At 35.5% G+C, this 20,357-nt stretch overlaps 2 protein-coding genes and 1 long non-coding RNA gene across 4 annotated transcripts in view; all 3 read right to left on the minus strand.

The window, feature by feature from the left end:
* The window catches only part of LOC309498830, a 178,966-nt gene that overhangs the window by 158,279 nt on the left and 330 nt on the right, over positions 1-20,357 (minus strand). The window lies entirely within an intron of this gene.
* On the minus strand, positions 4,295-12,682 carry krt1-c5 (keratin, type 1, gene c5). The gene is made up of 10 exons (XM_082169747.1): positions 11,599-12,682; positions 10,818-11,252; positions 10,619-10,701; positions 10,339-10,495; positions 9,221-9,385; positions 8,973-9,098; positions 6,296-6,513; positions 6,170-6,195; positions 5,336-5,447; positions 4,295-5,007 (listed from the first exon to the last, which is right to left on the minus strand). Exons 2-10 carry the CDS (start codon positions 11,211-11,213, stop codon positions 4,965-4,967), a joined length of 1,326 nt encoding a protein of 441 aa, XP_082025873.1. The 5' UTR covers positions 11,214-11,252; positions 11,599-12,682; the 3' UTR covers positions 4,295-4,964.
* Positions 13,159-16,865, minus strand: lhx6b (LIM homeobox 6b). Of its 2 annotated transcripts, none has more exons than XM_082169975.1 (7): positions 16,541-16,865; positions 16,322-16,447; positions 16,060-16,181; positions 15,373-15,587; positions 15,177-15,259; positions 14,898-14,993; positions 13,159-14,779 (listed from the first exon to the last, which is right to left on the minus strand). In XM_082169975.1, exons 1-7 carry the CDS (start codon positions 16,745-16,747, stop codon positions 14,633-14,635), a joined length of 996 nt encoding a protein of 331 aa, XP_082026101.1. In that variant the 5' UTR covers positions 16,748-16,865; the 3' UTR covers positions 13,159-14,632. The 2 variants fall into 2 exon arrangements, with proteins under 2 accessions (XP_082026101.1, XP_082026102.1); XM_082169976.1 differs by having other exon boundaries at positions 14,644-14,779; positions 14,898-15,025.

The following is a 20,357-nucleotide window of genomic DNA, read 5'->3' on the forward strand; positions in this document are numbered from 1 at the left end:
AGGCTAATAAAAGAACATTTTGATGATGAGGAAGATTATGATTTCTAGAGGGCAATTGACTTCCATAGTATTTTTTTTTTTTTTTCATAAGTCTCTTTTTTGTTGCTTTTTTTTTTTTTTTTTGCTATGGAAGTCAATGAGTGCCATCAACTGTTTGGTCACCAACATTCTTTAAAATATTTTATTTTTTGTTCAACAGAAGAAATAAACTCATACAGCTTTGGAACAACTTGAGGGTGAGTAAATGATGACTCATTTTCATTTTTGGGTGAACTATCCCTTTGACCCCTTTAACTGTCACCCCCATTTTGGGCATAGACATGAAAATGCCAGAGCCGTTAAATATTTGTCAACGGCTCTGGAAAATGCACTAAACAACTTAAACAGCTGTAATTCATGAATGTTTTGGGATACAGAAGGTTGGTCTCTTTTGAAAGAAGACATTATTGTTAATAAAAATATTAATGTTTCTAAAAGTTATTAAAGTTTTAGTTCATTGCTATGAAAATTTGCTGTAATATTTGTTTTATTCTATTATATATAAATGCAAAAAAGTAAAAGCCACAAGTCTAAATGAGTTGTGTTTCAATTTTCAGCTTGACAACTTTAGGTTTCTGTGAGACTTTTAGTTGGCATACCACAAATGGCCACTAGGAGACACCCTTGTTCATTGTCACTAAGTTGCTTGAACTGACATCTGAAACCACAGCACAAACACAAAGAGAGACAGCTTCTTTTTTTTTCATTTTTTTTTTTTTTTTTTTTTTCTATACAAAATGCAACTGAAACATGACTAGTAAACAGTGAAAGAAAAGAATAATGAAATACAAATACTGGAAAAATAAAATTCAAAAATTGGAAATCAAACTATTTCCAATTTTTCAACTATTTACAACTATATACAATTTTTCACAACTTCTGAGCTCTATAATCTATTTACATCATGCCAGTAATTGAAGCAATCTCGTGTTTGAAACACAAGTACATCCCTGGCAGAACACAAGTGTTTTCCGATGGCACACTCGGCATCTTCGCCTGGGGTCATCACTTTTATTAGTGATGTACATTGGCCTGTGGCAGATATGACCTGAGGGTTCTCCTTGTCATGTGAGGTGCTGGAGCAGGAGGAGCAGGAGGAGCAGGCTCACTTGGAGGCATCCAGTCTGCAAGCTCCATAACCAAATCTCCATTGAATTCCCGCCGTGTTTTTGCTCTTTGGTTATGAGCAGCATGCTAACTGCTGGTGCAGGATGAAGGCGTTTACCACTGCAATGTCAATAAAGTGGTAGAAAATCGAGCGGTACACAACACCACTGAGTATATTCAACTCACTTGTTATAGTCATGCACTGCAGTAGGTATAGGTACAGTGAGTTCTGTCCATCCTCCAGCTCTTGTCTTCACCCTCCTCCTTCCATTCAACAAAGAGGAGCCTGTTGTCACGAATCCACCGCATACTCCCACGGGGAGCATTTCTGGGTAACTTGTTTGCAGTAGTTTGTGGGAAGCCCACCCGGTGGCTCCGAATGGTCCCACCGGCCCAGATGCCCTTCTGGAGGAGGTCTCTGAAAAGTGATGGGCTGGTGTAGAAATTGTCTACAGCTTGTAGCCAGTTCCCAGCATCTTCTCATCCACCAGCGCCATCACGGATTCCTAACTCAGCCCCTTACTTTGTCCATTTTGTCCTTCAGGGGATTTGCCCTCATAAAAAGCTTCAGACCAATCCTCGCTTTGGATGCCACCATCCTCTCATCTACAGCGATATGTTGATGAAGGTGAAAAAAGGTCTTGCAGGCATCTCTTATCTCCTGGTATACTGGCTTCAATTTACCCAGGCGATCATAGCCGGAGTCCCCTTCATTTTCACATTCTCAGCATCCATCTTAGGATCGCTGAGATGCAGTGCTCCTGAAATGGCCTGACATTTCTTGCCAGACATGACAGTGGCAGGAAAGCCAAACTTGTACAGTCTGGACCCGCTCCAGTAATTTGACATTTGTGGTACTTTTACCAGACCCATGTAGATGACCACTGACAGGTAAGAGTATAGATCCTTCAGGGACATGTCCTGCCATGGCTTCCTGGTTGTGTCTTGGTGCTCAGCTGCATAAGCATTTGAGTTCAGAATTATGGTCTGACACACCGTAAAAGAAAATAACTGCTGAAACAGTTACAGAGCAATGTATGACTTGGTAGTTAAAAGCTGAGGGCCAGGAGTTCGGGTTCATCTGAGCTGTGCCATCTTGCCTCAGTGATGAGTACGTCTCCCTCTTCCTCTGCTTTGCCCTCTTCCTCTTCCTCTTCCTCTGCTTCTCCTTCTCCCTTAAACCCACTGAAAGTAGATGTAGTAGCTGATGCAGATGAGGTTGAAGATTCAGACAAGTCCTCACCATCATCATCTGAATTCCTATTGCAACAATATAGTATAAACTGAATATAGTATAAAACTTACACAACAATATGGTACAAACTGAATATAGTAAAAAACTAATATGGTATACATGCAACTATTGTACAAACTGAATAAAGCATAAAACTAACATAGTACATGCTTCCATAATTCAATTATATATATACACATATAAATGTATACTTATAATACAATTATATGTTCACGGCATATTTACACATAACCCAGTACAATTAGTAAAGATTGTGTAATAGAATAGAAAAGAAAAAAAATCACACACCATTCTAGGGTTGAATCGGACACTCGACATACAAACCCCCTCAACAACTTCTAGCAGTGTAAAACACTTTTTAGGCATCGGTGGATCCATCTTGTGACTGAGTGTGGCAGTGGAGAATGAGAGTGCAGTAACCTGGCTTCTGCTTTCTGCTCTGCACGTGTATAAAAGTTCAGCAGCGTTTCCAAACAGGAGGTTGATTGTGATTGGTTTGCAGTTAGACCTAAATAAAGTTTCTATTGGATAACGTTTGTGCTTTCATAGAGGTGATTTGCAAACTGATATGCTGAAAGCAAAGGCTCTGACAGCTCTGTTTGGCTACTGAGACTGTCCTGCCTTGCTGTTATTGGACATAACATTGTGAAGGTGGGCTGTTGCTGGTCAGAAGACTACCAATATAGCAATTAGTATATTATAGCAAATCCACACACACATTTTTTTTAATTACAAAATGAACATTATAATTATACTAATTATTATAACTATATATACTAACATTATAATTCTCATTCAAGACAATGTACATGTAACATGAACTATGAATATATAGATGGATTTTCTCTATTTTTATAATATTATTTTATACATTTCATTTGACAAATACTAGAATATATGTTTTATTGTGATTTAGCATAAAAACAGAAGTTTTGATGATTAAAAGTGCATCGAACTCCTGTTATGATGCCGATTTTTTTAGGTGCACTCTTGTCATTAATTCATCGATTACTCTTCCTACATAATTTGTAACAAAAAATATATATATTTAGGAGTCTTAGACCTTTCCAACGATATATAGTTTGTCATGATTAGATTAGGATTTAATAGTAATATAGTGAAGTAAACTTAAACAAACCAAGCTGTGTTCTACTTACCACAAGGAGGCAGTGATATAAAGAGGGAAGCGTGTTAACTCAAGTTTTATTAATCAGTTTTAACATCTCGATGACTATGTTAATTAAATTAGACATTTACAGTTAGCTACAGCACTATTTGAGACTGTTATGGTCGTTATGGTCTCCTGTGGAGGGGAAGATGGCTACTGACATATAAAAACTGTTTTTGAGAGATTTCTACTGAATGGAAGGATTATGATATTGAAAACACTGTAGCAGCTGAAAACAAACCCTCTTCATTTGGCAAAGGCAGTGCTACGCGGTTTTAAACAGTTAAAAGAAAGATAGGTTTTACAAGAATAGGCCTTCTATTTCAGTCTTTCAAAATGTCACGTTTAATTAATAATGTGTTACTTGCCGTTTCTACCCTAAATATTCAAATTAGCCTAGCCTACTTGCAATTGTGTTTAGTGAAAATTGGTTTAAAGTAGGCTAAATCCTAAACCGTTTTCACCTCAGTGTAGTATAGCTTGTAATGTCATTTGCTATAATGCTGTCACAATGGTAAGGCAGAAAAGAAAATTAGAAATGTCTTTTTAAGTTTCTCAGGGATAACAGACACCAAACAAGAGTCAGAATACACTTTGGCTGTTCAGTCTTAAGTTTATTGTATGTGCTTCATTGTATGTATCATGTTTACCCATCTGCACAATGGTTTATACGCAGGGTGCAAGATGCTCACCTTTCACACACTGTTATTTGTTATTTGGGGGGGGGGGACTTTCATATTTGAATCTGCCCCATATAGAAAATGAATAAATGAGTGGGGTTTTTGGTGCTCTTGTTCTAACATGAGTGTTACATTTCCATAATATGACCGAAATATGTACATCAAAAATGATAAATAGAGACATTTCATTGAGTTAATGTTTTGGTCAGCACTAAAAATGAATAAGAAATTCTGACTTGCACCCATTAAGCCTGTCAATAGAATTATTCAACGTATTCACATCTATGCACTGTAGCATATACTGAAAGCCAAGCTGTTTATGACTTTAATACATTTGTTACAAGTTTGTACAAAGTGCTTAAATTGTTATATTTCTGAGATGTCTAAAGAATATCATAGCAAAACAAAGCTCTTGTTTACCAGGACTGATGGGGTGTGAGTATCTTAGGTATTTCGCCCAGAAACCCTCACAAAAGCAAGACATATGACACTACAGAGGTTTGGTGTCAGGGCTTTTTCGGTCATCGTTCTCAAAGTGAATGTCTTGATTTCGTCGTTCGGCTTGGTTTCTCATACTGTGACCAGACAGGTTCAAATCCCCATCCACAGATACATTTCATTTTTCTACCACTGCCTCTAAAACTAGTACTTGATTCAGGATATCAGCTAGTATCGCATGTATTTAGTTTCACTGTGTGACTTTCGGTCTATACTTTTAAATGACCCGCTCTATTGCGACTCGCCTTACAGAATCAGACCTAAAGAAAGTGAAGAAGAAATAATATCAGTGCACAAGCTTTTACAGTGAATAGAAATGCAAGAGAATAAAAAGACATTCAGACAATTAAGAGAGAGTATGAAGATGTAAAGCCTTGTTATAGCTTTTATGTGGCAATTTCTAGCATGAAGAAAAAGAGGTTGTAGAAAAAAATCAAGACAGCTGACACATTTGTAATAACTGAAATGTTTATTCACTTTTTTTTGGTGAAATGATGAACAGATCACTAATAATAGTCTTTTGATGTTTTGTACTTTGTCTACACTTATCACAAGGATATGGATGTCACTTTTGAGCCTCAGACTCACTTTTTTCGTTCTTCAATCTGTTCAACTTCACTGGATTCATTCACCACCTTTCCATTTACCATGGTCTGGGTGACCACCTTGACAATCTTCCTGGTTCTCACTTCAGGCTCTTCTACAAAAGGCAGAAAAAAAAAAAAAAAAAAAAAACAATGCTAAAACTAAGAGGCATGATAATTTATGCAAATTCAGTGTTTTAAATCTAAACTATTGAACTACTCAAGTGGTCTTATTACTTCCCTTAATTTATTGTGCAGAGTTACTCTCAAAGAATTAGTGTTGTCAAAAAAACAACAACATTTTGAAAATGTTCACTGATTAGCAGGATGTGTTGTCACATTATATGGGGCAAGTTGTCACAACGTAAACCAGCCATAAAACAGCCTTTCAGCAAAATTCATGACAAAATTCTCGAAACAGCAAATATCTTAAATGTAATGTACAATATTAAACCATTCCAACAAATTTTATACATCAAGTCAAACTTTTGTTTTAGCCAAGAACAGTTTTTACGTAAAAATTTATATTTACTAAAACATAAATACAAGGAACAACTTGACTCAACTTGACATTATAGGTTAAAGTCTTCGTTCATTATAGCCCTATAGTTGACACTTTCCTGAATGTACAACAGTGTTGTTTCATTGTGTCCGCTTATTTTAAAAGCTATGGAAAAATTATGATATAATTGTAATTTTAGATTGTAGGGATTTTTGTGGATTTTACAAAACCACTACTCGAGAAAATACGCATCAACAGTATATTTGCAAGTATTAAACAGAATATATCTTGAGTTTTAGAGTTTTATAGTCTATAGAACTTTCCATTCAGACTTACTTTTAGGAGTGGCCATCTCTTTCATCCTGAAAAACAAAAAGGAAACAAATGTCACACTTCAGTCCGCATCATCTGTTATGTACTGAACTGTAATGTGTCAATTGAGAAACCTCTCTCAGTTCTTACACTTCCTCTCCATCCAGCAGTCTTCGGTAGGTGGCAATCTCCAGCTCCAGGTTCTGTTTGATACGCAGTAACTGCTCGTAATCAGTTTTGATTCTTTGCATGTCCAGGCGCAGCTGTGAGAGCTCGTCCTCCAGCTGTGTAAGTGTGCCCTGAAGATGCTCGATCTCAATCGCGTACTTCTGATTCGTCTCTCCGAGGTTCCCCTCAAGAACACCAACCTGAGGTGGGCCGTAACATTCATAACATTTTCAATGTGAAAGCTCAAAGGTTTTGAAAGAAGTCTCTTATGCTCACCAAAACTTAATTTTTTCGATCAAAAATACAGTAAAAACAGTAATATGGTGAAATATGATTACAATTTACTTTAATATATTTGAATTTTCAGCATCATTACTCCAGTCTTCAGCATCACATGATCCTTCAGAAATGATTTTAATATGCTGATTTGCTGCTTAAAAAACACAAACGTTTATAATGTTTCAAAAGATTTCTATTTCAAATATATGCTGTTATTTGGAATTTTGTCTTCATCAAATAATCCTAAGAACATTGATAATAAGAAGAACTGTTATTAATAATTGAGCACCAAATCAGCATATTAGAATGATTTCTGAAGGATCATGTGGATTTTAAATCATATTAAAATGTATAAAATTTAATCAAATAAATGTAGCCATGAGCATGAGATAATTACATTTCAAAAACATTCAACAAATCTTATTCACTTTTGACCAGTTGTGCACATGTTTTAGGTCAAAACCATTATTAGAGGTGATCACCATCAAGAAATAAACTGCCCATCTGCCCGATCTAAAACCAGCATGTGTGACGACTATTGAACAACCCGCTGAAAGGTCTTTATCACCAGTCCAGGCCATGAGATGCAATGTGTTTTTAGACTGTCATCACATGTATTACAGAGTGATTTATTATACAGGAGTAAACATTGTTTGCATGAGGACGAACAGCAGATGTGAGGGGACTGTGGTTTCCTGTGCTGAAGAGCTAACCTTGACACATTCTCTGGATATTGTTGACAAACTATGAACTAAATTATTGCAGATAGTTAAAAAATGAAATCCAAAAAAGGTAAAAAGAAAAACACTGCAAGAATATGATGCCTCAATCAGCTCACTGACGTATCCATTGCCCTTTAACCGCAGGATAGTGGATTTGAAGATTGTTTATCCAAGTAGATTTGCAAATGAGTAATATAACATAAGTAATTGGTCGAAAGAAGGTTGGGAAGATCTATAACCTCTTGAGTTCAAGCAATTCAATCTTGGTCTTTGTACATGGGTATACAGTATCTTCCCAAATACAAGCTACTGAATGACCTCACTTGTGTTCTAAAGAAGACATTCAGAGCTTTTCAGGGAAATGTTAGAGTTGAGGCTTTGGGAAATTAATTTCATCTTGGAAGAAAATGGCACCCATTTTATATGGATGGAAGAAAAGTAGTAGCACAGAGCAATTTGTCTGGAAACTTTGTCGTTATCTTGTATATAAAGTGCTCAAAAATACTTCTGAACATTTTAGAGACAAGTGACTGTTTTTGCCTCTTCCCAGGGATCAAAGATCTGGTTGCAACAAAATAACATATGTATCAACTATAAAAACTTCCCCTCTCTCCTTCAAAAAGTGACATTGTTTGCTTAAATATCATAAATATTAAAATCTGGGTTTAGGGACCCCCAGCGGGCAGCAAGAAAGTACTTGATAATCCATAAAAAATATATATATATATATATATATATATATATTTACAGAAATATTTTTATATCACTCAAAACAAAAATATTAACTTAGTGAAATGTTAATCTCAAGTACATATAGTCTGCAATATTTTCCAGATAATAATTGAACAATTTGGTTTAGCATGATGACAATGTAAAAGTCAATAATTTACTTAATTGAACTTTGTTTTCTTTATTATATCTTCTTATATCATATACATCTATTTCTATCTATTTCTATCTAAAAATGCTAAATATAAATGCGCGCATATATATATATATATATATATATATATATATATATATATATATATATATATATATATATATATATATATATATAGAGCCAGTTGTTTTGCTGGTTGTGAACATGCTGCAAAGATTTCTTTCATAAAAATCGATAGATAGATAGATAGATAGATAGATAGATAGATAGATAGATAGATAGATAGATAGATAGATAGATAGATAGATAGATAGATAGATAGATAGATAGATAGATAGATAGATAGATAGATAGATATTTGTATATTTAAAATATAAATAAGATGTGTATATATATATATAATTTATCATTTATATTTATCATTTTTATATATATTTATATTTAATGAAAGACATCTTTGCAGCATGTTCATGACCAGCTAAACAACTGGAAAAGTCAAGAAAAAATTAAGTGGGAGACACTTTTTTCCTGGAAATTATGGGGATACAACTATTCACAATGTCCCAGTGTTCTGAAGTCAAACACTGGCATGTAATATTAACAGATATCTTTTACTTCTCGATTTGTTTCAATAGGATTTAAAAGTCATGCAAAAATCTAGTGGACATACAAACCGCAGCAGATTAACCTGCAACCTAAAGTGTAAGCGTAGTCACATATTAGCCCTTTGACCAGGTGTAACGCAGCAGTGAAGATAAACGCTCATTCACATCACCTGTTTGCGCAGACTGTCCAGTTCCACCTCTAGCGCCTGCAGGAAGCGTCGTCTTTCACTGAGCTCACTCTGAGCACATCTCAGAGCCTCGTTGCTCTCCTTCACCTCCGACTGCACGTTCTCCAGCTGTCACATATAAACCCACCACACGTGCTTCTTGTATTACAGAACACACCTGTGTTTGCAGTCAAATCATCAGTCTATAAATAGATGTTTGGGGTGTGTTGGCTGTTGGATTGTACTCTGACCTTCTTCAGATACCACATCTCAGCGTCCTCTTTATTCTTCCGTGCGATGCTCTCGTACTGCACCCGTAGCTCCGACATGATGGCTCCCAGGTCTGGGCCCTGGGCTGCGTCCACCTCCACGTTCACTTGCTCGTTGGCTAGACGGGTCTTCAGTGCGCTCTTCTCCTTCAAGGAGACAGACAAATCATTTTCAATCTCACCAGACAGTTAAGCACTTAAAATGTTTAAATTGCACTACACTCTAAACCCTCCTAATGCTTTCGGGTCCGATTTGACCCAGAAAAGGTAAAGACAATCTTAATATTTTAAGAACTGTTCACTGAAAGCTTCTATGGGGAACCAAATATTTTTGTTTTATTTGACAAGAGTATTTGTGCCATCTTTCTTTAAAAATAAATGCCAGTTGATTTGATATCTTTTTATATAATGCAATGATCTCCATACATGTTTAAGTATGTGGCTTAAGTGTCCTAATATTGTAGGCTACAATTGCCTATTTGCAGTCTTGTTAACGTTTTGCTCTGCAGATGCTCATTGTAAAGTCATTAATGTGTTTAGGGCAGTGTTATTATGGTTAATTAAAACAATAAAAAAAAACATAGCTAAAGATAAATCAGAAAATACAAAAATAAAAACTATAATAGTAAGATACTAAAATAACACTGGTTTATGGTTAAATGCTACATTTCAGTGGCGCCACACCTGTCTGTCCAAACACTTCTTCCCCTACTCTATGTTTGTGGACATGGGTGTGTGTGTGTTTATGTGTGTGTTTTACACACTGATTATTCTATATATTTATCTAAAGAAAACAACTTGATAAGGGTGTTGCTATATGTGCTGTATCTACTGTGAAGGCAACATGATCTTGCTCAAAACATCTATGTAATAGGATATTCTAACTAACACTGTCGTCACAGTATGTTTATATGCCTATTAGATTTTTATATTGTAGAGAAGTGGTTAGGTTCATAGTTGGGCAATAAATATGTAATATTGTACATTATTTTCAGCATATAAACATACAAAAATGTATGTGCAAACTTTATAAACACCAACAAATATTAATAAGAGCATGTTTTTGTTTTTTTTCTCCCCATGTCAGTTATGTGTTTAACCTCATCATGATTCTTCTTCAGGAAATAGAGCTCCTCTTTCAGACTGTCCAAGTCTCCTCGGAGGGTTGCGATGATCTGATCATGATCAGATTTGGCTCGTCTCAGAGCATGGCAGTCTCTCTCAACCGACTGGCAAAGGGAAGCTTCTGCTTCCCATCTGTTTATAAAGAAATAATATAATATACCAATTAAACCTAGAAATGAAACAAAATGGTAGAAAACATTTCATAATGAATCTTTCTCAAGGATTATAAGGAGGAACAAAAAGAGCAAAACTCACTTGACTCTAAAGTCATCTGCTGCAAGCTTGGCATTGTCAATCTCCAGCATTATACGAGCGTTCTCCAACGTATTTTTCCTCACCTAGAGAGCAGAAGTTTGATTGTAACTGTCTGTAAAGACACAACTGAACATTCCTGCTACGTTATTGTCTTAACCATAGCAATAAACAGAACTTAAATTCCACTAGATAACCGAACCTCTTGTCCGATCGCATGTGCTTGAGCCATCAATCCCTCAATGTCGTGACCCTTGGGTGATCGCTCAGTCATCAACTGTTTAATCTTCAGCTCCAGGTCAGCGTTAGACTTCTCCAGAGTGCGCACCTTTTCCAGATAGCTGGCAAGTCGGTCGTTTAGACCTTGCATGGTCTCCTTGTCACTGGCACCAACTCCCAGACCATTCAGTGAGAGGTTGCTTAGGATGTTTAGGCCATTTCCCAGAGAGGTGGAACGAGACAGGGACAGACTGCTGGCTGAGGAGAGGGACACTGGGACTTTAGAGCGTCCCCGAACCCCAAAATCACGCATAGACATGCTGGAGAAAGACGGCTGCCGTCCAAGAGAGTGACTGTGCATAGAGAAGCTGGAGGTCATTGTGCTCGCAGAACCAGAGAGGGGGTTTCTGTATGTGATCTGTTGGTAAAGAAATATTCATTGTTTGTTATACTCTGAATGCATCTTGTCGTTCATTTATGGCATATGAAAACTAGAAAACTCAGAATACCAATAACTCTCCATTTTTACCTTTTCACTCTTCATTTGCATGTGCTTAGACAGATTTGTAATATTTAAGGAGTTATTTAATGGTTTAAATGAAATGCTGCAGTGAAGAATTTACCATAAAAACTGCTGGAGATTTGGGAGAAATTTTTTGCATTTTAATGACAAAATCCTTGTCTTCACACAACAACAAAAAAAGGTAAATTGGTTGCAAACAAAGAAGAACAGAGACTTTGTGAAGATGAAATGTAATACTTACATGTATTGTATCCAAATGTAGTGCAGCGCCTGTGTGTTGGTTTTGTCCAGAGAAGAACTGTTGGCTTTTATTTGTAGTTGCTCATGTGATATATGTGCTTGGACTCCTCCTGAAGAGCTGTTGACTATGGAAGTCTATTGCCAGCCAATCACATCCCTCCACAGGTAAAGGATATTTCCTGACTGAAACCAAAAAAAACAAAAAAAAATCCCACTATGATATTTTCCCAAGGCATCATCCACAGATTACAATGCACATTTTATTTTGAAAAATGTCAGTAACAAATTATGATGCTTTCATTAAACCATTGCTAAAAGACGTACACGTAAGACGTACGCACAAACACAAAACATTTCTGAAAAAGGTTAATACAATGAAATTCAAAAGAGTCCATTGTTCTTTTGACCTAAAAATATCTTCTTTTATGTTCCACATTAGAAAAGTTTGGAACAACATGATTTGTCATTTTTGGGTGAACTAACTGACAATTACGGTTTATAATAGAAGTGACTTCATATCCACTGTGGGACAGGGTGTACTGCAATAACCATAACCCATATTTTTCTAAATCTTGTGTAACCTGATTTACTTTAGAGAAGGGGGGAAAGTAAAGTTCTGTACATTGACACTATTCAGCAGATACAATGACCTGTAACCTGAGAACTGCTTCACGCAGAGATGGTTTTCCAAAGCCTCACTAACCAAGAAGAAGCTCAAACAATGAAAAGAGAGAGCAGAAAGCCAAAACCTATGAGAAATGTTTCTATTTGGGGAGGAGGTTGACCTAATTACAGGTAACACACACTGTGACTGAAAATCTGAAAGAATCCTTGTATTTAGATTCAAGATTTGATTCTTGGTGTTTTTCATCTTTCATGACGCTAGTTTATATCGTTAACAAAAAATACCCTCACCATGTTTTTTGGACATTTACTCGGCTACAGTAATACCGCATCCTGTGAAGTATACCTGTGAAGTGTAATAGTAGTGCATAAGATGGTGATGCATGGTACTTTGATGTAAACCATGGTACTAAATGATTGCCACCATGCTCCCTCTATCTAAACAGACTAAATAGAAGTAAATCAGTAAAGGCGACCCTTCCATCAATAACATGCACTATTGTAAATAGAGTCAGCACCATCATGTGGGCACAACTGAAATGGCACACTGATGTTGTGCTGACTTTGTGCAGGGATAAAACAACCACAACTAAAAATGATTTAACCCTTATGAACATATGTTAACATATGGTGTATATACAGAAATGACTATTGCATAATACGTTTATTCAGCAAGGATGCACTAAATTGATCAAAAATGATTCAAAAAGATGTATAATGATGCTAAAGATTTTTAATAAATGTTGTCAAAAAATCCTGAAAATGTGTCAAGGTTTCTACACAAATATTAAGAGACACGGTTTTCAATAGCCTAAGAAATGTCTCTTGAACACCAATTCCAATTTAAAAATATTTCTGTTCTTTTTGAATTTTTGATCAAACCAATGCAGAGTCTTCTTTCAAAAATTACCTCAAACTTTTGGACAGTATAATTGTACACTGCAGCGAAAAAATTAATAAAATAGTACACTTTAAAAATGTATTAGTATAGTAAATTGTATAGTAGACATTAAAGGTGCACTGCAGGAAAGAAATTACCCATAAATGACTAGGAAGGACAAGCAGTTTTAGATCGGTGTTTGACCATTGAGGCTTATTGTAAAGCTTAAGTGTGTCCAAATCAATACAAGACTATGAGATTCTTTCAAGAAATGGTGACATTAATGGACAGAGCAGTAAATCAATGCATCATGCAGTATTCAGTGCTTGTAACTGCCGGCCTGGTCAACAATGAATTGCTCGCTGAATGAATAGTTTAATGGTCATTACTTGATTGGACATTTTTTAAATTGTGATTGCCATTAAACACACACAGAAAAAAAAGGAAAAAAAACAGAGACTTTCAACATCCACTGGAATTATTACATACCAATGAACATGAGTGAATAAAATACCTTGATGGCTGTATTATATTGGGCCATTAGATGAACTGACAGATAATTGACATTTATTGCTAGAGTGCAAGAAAACAAATGTCGCCAGGGCTGTGGATTTTAAGATGCAGTCAGAAAATTCCCAATTCTTTAGCAATCAGACAAACAGAGACTAGATATAAAGATGTCAAGCTTGGCATTTTTTTTTTTTTGGCAAATGAATACATAAGATGAAAAGAGTTACACTTTAAATTCATGACAGTTGGAAAATCCTAATCCCAATCAAGTAAAATGTTCCTCGGTTCATTTTATCCATCTCACGTTTTGAGCAACTTTTGGCATTAAATATACTGACTATTAAGGATGTTAAAATGTTTCTTGATGGATTGTTAATAAAAGTTAACTTTTTTAATGTGGTACACTATCGTTTGAGGTCAGCAATATTTTTTTTTTTGTCTCATGTTCTCTTATGTTCAAGGCTGCATGTATCTGACAAAAATAAAAACAGTAATACTGTAATAAAAAACACACACACACATATATTACAATTTAAAATAAAATTTTAAGTAAAACTGATTACTGTTTATATAATACATATAATGTAACAAATATATTTTAAAATGTAATTTATTCCTGTGATGGCAAAGCTGAATTTTCAGCATCATTACTCCAGTCTTTAGTGTCACATCATCCTTCAGAAATCCGATTTCTGAAACATTTCTTATTATTTTGGCTTAATATTTTTATGGAAACTGTGATGCATATTTTCCTGATTGAAGAATAAAAAATAAAAAACAACGCATTTAAATGTATTTATAGGCTAATAGAAATATTTTGTAGCATTACAAATGTCATTTTGATAAATTGAATGCATCCTTGCTTAAACAAGTAATCATTTCTTTTTAGAAATCTTACTGAACCCCAAACTTTTGAACAGTAGGCCTATACAATCAGCACTTAAATCAAACAATCCCCACACAAATTATTATACATCAAAGATCTCGAGGAGCACATGATATGCTGAAATAGAGGACAGTCTCAGTGAGTCTCAGGTCTGCCTGAGGGCAAGAAGAACTGGTTATCTGACAGAAAGGGCACTGCAGAGGTCTGGTATCCGTCCCATGGAGGAACGCTGTCATGAAGTGGGTTCCTCTTCTGCCTGGCTCTACAGTTTTGGAACCAAACCTACAAGAATTCAGTACTAGTGGTTACATTTTTTTATTTTATTTTTTTATTAACATTCTAAAAAGAACTTTTCAATTGAGTGAGTCACTAGAAACTTGCGCCTATAAATGTTCTGTACCTGTATGACTCTTCTGCTCAGCCCAGTCATCTCTGCCAGCCTCTGCAGAGTCTGTGCATCAGGGTTCTTGTCTTGGATAAAGTGGGTTTGCATAATCTGTATAAAGCAAATACACATGTAAGCCCAATCTGATATGCACAGATTTATGAGTACACATTTATTTGTGGTTTAGGATGTATCCTTAGACTTAAAAAAAACATTCAGAAGGACATGAATACAGTTAGCTGTTACAGTCCCTTTTACCACAGGTAGAGAAAAAGCATCTGAAGTGTACTGTACCTGTAGCTGTTCTGAGGTGAATGATGTACGAGGTCTTTTAGGCAGCTTTGGGGGATACTGTATGACTCCGTACGAATCATTTCCTTTTGTGATACAAATAGCCTTATGTTTAATGTTCTTACTAATATGCAAGATATTGTTTTTATGTCCTTTTCTGTTGGTGTTATGTATGAAATAAAATGCAAACAAAAATTACCATTGTCTGACATGGGCTGTAGGTTCAGCATTATGCCGTAGTGAATACGACAGAGAACCTGGTTCTCCATCAAGCCGAACTCCTCCCCTGTAGAAAGCTGCCTTTTACAGAAGACGCAAGCGAAGCAGGTGAGATGATATATGCTGTTCCCTGCCCTCCGAACCCAGTCATTTGCACTGACTTGATGGCCACATCGGACACATATGCCAAAAGTACTGAAAAGAACATGTATTATTTTCATGCCGTTATACATCATTCTTTAATCACGACATTTGTCACAATAATTTATTTTAAGAGTTTTCAGAACTTCAGTTTTCTCAATTTTATTCTTCTTCAGTATATTATTCAGGTTGCTGTTTGTAACTTTGGCTACACTTTCATTAAAAAAAAAAATCAGGACATTAGTGAAAGTCCTGATATTAAAGCTTTATTATAAGTTCACATATTATATTATATTATATTATATTATATTATATTATATTATATTATACGCCTTAATTAAGATAAAATGTTTTTTAAACCTTTTACCTTTTATGTACTAAAAGTTTTCTGTTTATTATAAAATTATCAAATACAGTACTTGTATAAGCACTTGCTTGTTGTCAACCAACCAACACACAATAAATATAACTAAATTATGAAAATCCCAAGAAATGGAGGAAAGCTTGGAAAGATTAAACACTTTACCTGTTATAATCCTTTCTACAGAAAATCTCTTTATTTCTGATAAAGCAGCTGTTATGGTGACCCAAGGAAACTGCGCACACCGAGCACTGCAAACATTTCAGGTGCCACGTTAATCCATTCACCTGCGAGAAGAAATAACGTTAAATATCTTTAAACGCTCAAAAATATTTTTTATTTGTCGTATAAATTTAATATAGGCCTAGTAGTCTTAAGAGCACATTATATGTTAACAAATGTATAATCACTTATCTTTCTCCCATACCTTCAGCACTTGTCGGTCCACAATTTCTGTCCCGCAGCGCGCGCATATGATTGAAGACGATATCGATGCACACCTTGATGTCAAAACAGGTCCTTTCTCCATTAAACTCCGACAATGATGGTTCGACTTTGGAAAAATAAATGTATAATACCCAAGTTAAAATATATTTCGTAATAATTAAGTTAAAATAAGTGAAAACGTAATTAATTCCATACTTACCATTTCTGTGCGCGAGGATAGCCTACTTGAAGCGATGAGGAGACTGGGATTTAAAACCCGTGTCACCAAAAACCACTCACACAAATCCTGAATATGGAAGCTAATGCTACACTTAGGTGCAATTATAACAGAATTATTGATCTTAACCTCTAAGCCCTTCAGAATTGTTATCATGTGCCATATAATAAGAGAACAGCAAAAGTCCATAATTAGAATGACTTGAAAAGTTCAGGATTGGAGACAGCCAGAGTGTACATTTCAGCTGTCAGTCAAAGGCAATAAGGCCATCATCAAAGAACATAGACAGGAAATTCAATACAAGCATTTTGTGGCATTTACCAGCCAGCACTTGACATGGTTTAGAAAAAAAAAAAATGCTTAACGTTAAAATTGTCTTTTAAAAAATAATAATTTGTATTCCATTTGAATACATTTATATTATTTTATACGGTGTATTTCAAATATCTGTGAGAGATTTGGTTGTAGATCTCTAACCTCTTTACTGTCAAAATATCTTTAATTAATAGAATTATTGTTGAAATGACTTCTTGATACAACCAACCTCAGGTTTTGTTGTAAATTAATAAATTTTTTCCAGTAACGTTTCTACTTTAGCATATGAGAGTGGGGATGGTTGCAACACTTTTGGGATTTCCTTCAGTTTTTCCAGAGACTGTTTGTATTGGAAAGCCAAAACTGTTAATACTTGACAAAGTCAAATGTTGCAACTAAGCGCATAATAGGGGACGGTTGCAACAATTCACAGGAAATGTTCTTTAACATCATTTTCACATTTATTTATTTTACTTGTGCACAGACAGGGTGGTCTTCACTAAGTTAATTTGGCTGTATACAGACAAAACTAGTAAAAGAAATAAAACATTTTCAAGTATACTGTAAAAAAATTGCTGTAGTTTTGCAGCTGTTTGCCAGTAACTTACTGTAGATTTAAATCAATGTTATTTACTGGCAACAGTTTGCTCAAAGTTAAATGAACATTAAACATTAACAAGTCTTTGTCTTTACAGAATAAAACTATAAAATAACAACCTAATGCAAAGCATTCTGGGAACCAGAAATCTTCATCAACCTTTTTCTGTTATTTTCCTTCAGATTTTGGTTCCCAGAATGCTTTGCATGAGGCTGTTATTTTAGTTTTATTCTGTAAAGATAAAGACTTGTTAATGTTTAATGTTCATTTAACTTTGAACAAACTGTTGCCAGTAAATAACATCAATTTAAATCTACAGTAAGTTACTGGCAAGTAGCTGCCAATAATACTGTAATTTCTACAGATTTTTTTAACAGTGTACGTTACAACCAGGTTTTGGTAAATTATTACAATAGATTTAAACAAATTATGTTTTTTAAATCAAAATCAACAGTGAAATGTAATAATACCCCTATCTGTTGAGCATTTCCTCTCTTGTGGCACATTGAAAACAGAACAGATCAAATGTAGATCAATGGTTAGCCTACTTAAATAAAAAAGGGGAAATACCTGACTATTAAGGGTTCTTTATATAACACATAAAATTATAATCTTGTTATTGGCACCATTATTTTCTGTTAGTGTCATTATCATGGACTTTTAGTTTGTTTTCATTCTCATCACGTGTTCCTTTGTTCAGTTTTCCCGCTCCTGTTCAATTGGTTTCAGCTGTGTTCTGTCAATTATCCTCATTTGTGTTTGCTTTATAAGTTGATCCCTCACATTCATTCTCTGTTTGGTCTTTGTTGCATTTAGTGTGTGTTGTCCTTCCTGTCTGTTTATTCTTTGTATTATCATCATTAAACGTTGTGTTGGAATTATACTTATCATCTGTGTCTACCTTCCTGCAACCATGCAATGACAAGGGTTAACATCAATGATGTTTCAACAGTGTGTTGCAACATTGACGGACATACCATGATTACACTGGCTTGACACAAGCTTTGACACATGCCTTGCATTGACTATGATGATATGATTTCATAATGCTTCATGCAAACAGTTTACACTTCATGCAAACAATTTACACTGTATGAAAAGATTTGCTCACATGTGGCTGCTTTCTTCCAGGAAGGAAGAGGGGCTAACTGAGCATGTGTAACATGAATTTCATCTCTCTCATTTCCGAATGGTGAAATAAGCCATGTTGCAACTGCCCCATGTGCTGCAAACGCCATCCCTATAGTATACACAATATCTATTTACAGTATTAAGCAAATTTGTTTTTAATGATGTTTTATAGACAAAGTTCGGGAGGAGCCAGTTCATATAATCAATTCAATCAAATCGTCATCAAACAATTACCATGTCTACCCTATCAGCATGAGAGGAAGCATATATGAATTCACTCTGTCAACTCCCCTTACATTCCTTGACAGTTTCCAGCATCCCTCCACCACCCCGACGACTCACTCTTGGCTTGTTCTTTCACAGCCAGGAATACGGGGAGAGTACTCTGGGTTCGGGCCGAATACCGAGCCCGGAGCCCTCCCCTTTGGACAGCACGCCAAATACGTGAATCACTCATTGCCACATCCTTCCCACATTCAAATTTGGATTTTAACCAAAGGGGACGGGACGGGACAGATCCATCCATCCATCCATCCATCCATCCATCCATCTTTATGACGCAATCCCATTATGTTTTCCTTCACTGGCATTTAAGTACTCTTTTTTTTAAGACCATTATAGTTATTTTAGAAAAGATGTAATCAAATGTCTTTCCGCAAAATCAGTCATATTGGAAAGATATTAGAAAGATATACTGCTTATGAGCCATATAAATCTGCTAAAGGTTCATTCTAAATGACAAATCATCAATTACACACAGTGCTTCCAGTATACAGCTGAATGCCAGAGAGGTGTTTACATGTACTTTCCTGTTGATCAGTTCAGTCAGTTATTCTACAAACACTTGGGTTTGAATATGTTTAGCTGTGTAGCAGTTCTGTAATCATTAAACACTAGAATTCAACAGTAATATCCTGTCAGCCATGCATAAACTTGTTCAGCTAACAGCATCATCTACAGATCTGATGAAGAACTGCTTTATATGTTCAGGAATTCAGTTATGAAGTTAAGTCTCCATGATGAGGCAATACATTGTTAGATGTAGAAGTAGAGTAGATGATTTAATTAATGCTGAAAAGCACATTAACCATAGCTGAAAGTGCTGAAAAGCTTAAATCACTTCAGGTTGTGAAGATATTCTTTGGTCTTCTGTGTTTTTGTGGTAGGGAAGAGCGGGGCATGTTTACAATAGGCTAATTTATGAGAAACTTACCCTGGAGGGGATGAAGGGTGTGATAGTTGGGCGGTGGAGCAGACAGAGATTGTAAAAAAAAAAGTCTGATCGTAAACGTTGGGGAAACTTGCGAGTCCCTTTGTTTAACAGCTAGAAGCCATTTAGTGGGGAAATTTCTTTCAGTAGTTTACAATGTGTTGGTCAGTTCCAAAACTGATAGGCCTAAGTGTGTGAACAAGTTCAATTAAAGATATGCACATTTTCTCCAAGATTGTCAATATTATTTTTAGTAGTATTGTAATTGCCTAAATCATCATTGAATTTTACATGCATGCCATGTTCTTTCCTTTTAGAAAAGAAGGCAGTGGCCATCCTTACTATTTCCCTGAAGTTCAGCCTCCTACACCGGGCCTACAGCCAGAATGATAAGCAATGATATCTGAACCATGTTGAAATCACCTGCATGCTGAAACGGGCATCCCGTTAAGATTGAAATCGTTCAACGCTATCTTCTTTGTGTCATTTGGAACATTTCTGAAAATTGTATTTATATATTTTCATGTTTACGCATGCAGCCACAA

Source organism: Leuciscus leuciscus, assembly GCF_965113295.1.
Source record: "Leuciscus leuciscus genome assembly, chromosome: 5".
Lineage (NCBI taxonomy): Eukaryota > Metazoa > Chordata > Actinopteri > Cypriniformes > Leuciscidae > Leuciscus > Leuciscus leuciscus.

Excerpts from the sequence above, each read along its gene's own strand:
- krt1-c5 (XM_082169747.1), bottom strand. The coding sequence starts at position 11,213 with ATGACCTCCAGCTTCTCTATGCACAGTCACTCTCTTGGACGGCAGCCG. Across the intron at positions 9,099-9,220 it reads AGATGTGGTATCTGAAGAAG|CTGGAGAACGTGCAGTCGGA; the intron begins GTCAGAGTACAA and ends TATATGTGACAG. Across the intron at positions 6,196-6,295 it reads CTGCTGGATGGAGAGGAAGT|GATGAAAGAGATGGCCACTC; the intron begins GTAAGAACTGAG and ends TTTGTTTTTCAG.
- lhx6b (XM_082169975.1), bottom strand. The coding sequence starts at position 16,747 with ATGGACTTTTGCTGTTCTCTTATTATATGGCACATGATAACAATTCTG. Across the intron at positions 14,994-15,176 it reads TCACCTCAGAACAGCTACAG|ATTATGCAAACCCACTTTAT; the intron begins GTACAGTACACT and ends TGCTTTATACAG. Across the intron at positions 14,780-14,897 it reads TGAGCAGAAGAGTCATACAG|GTTTGGTTCCAAAACTGTAG; the intron begins GTACAGAACATT and ends GAATTCTTGTAG.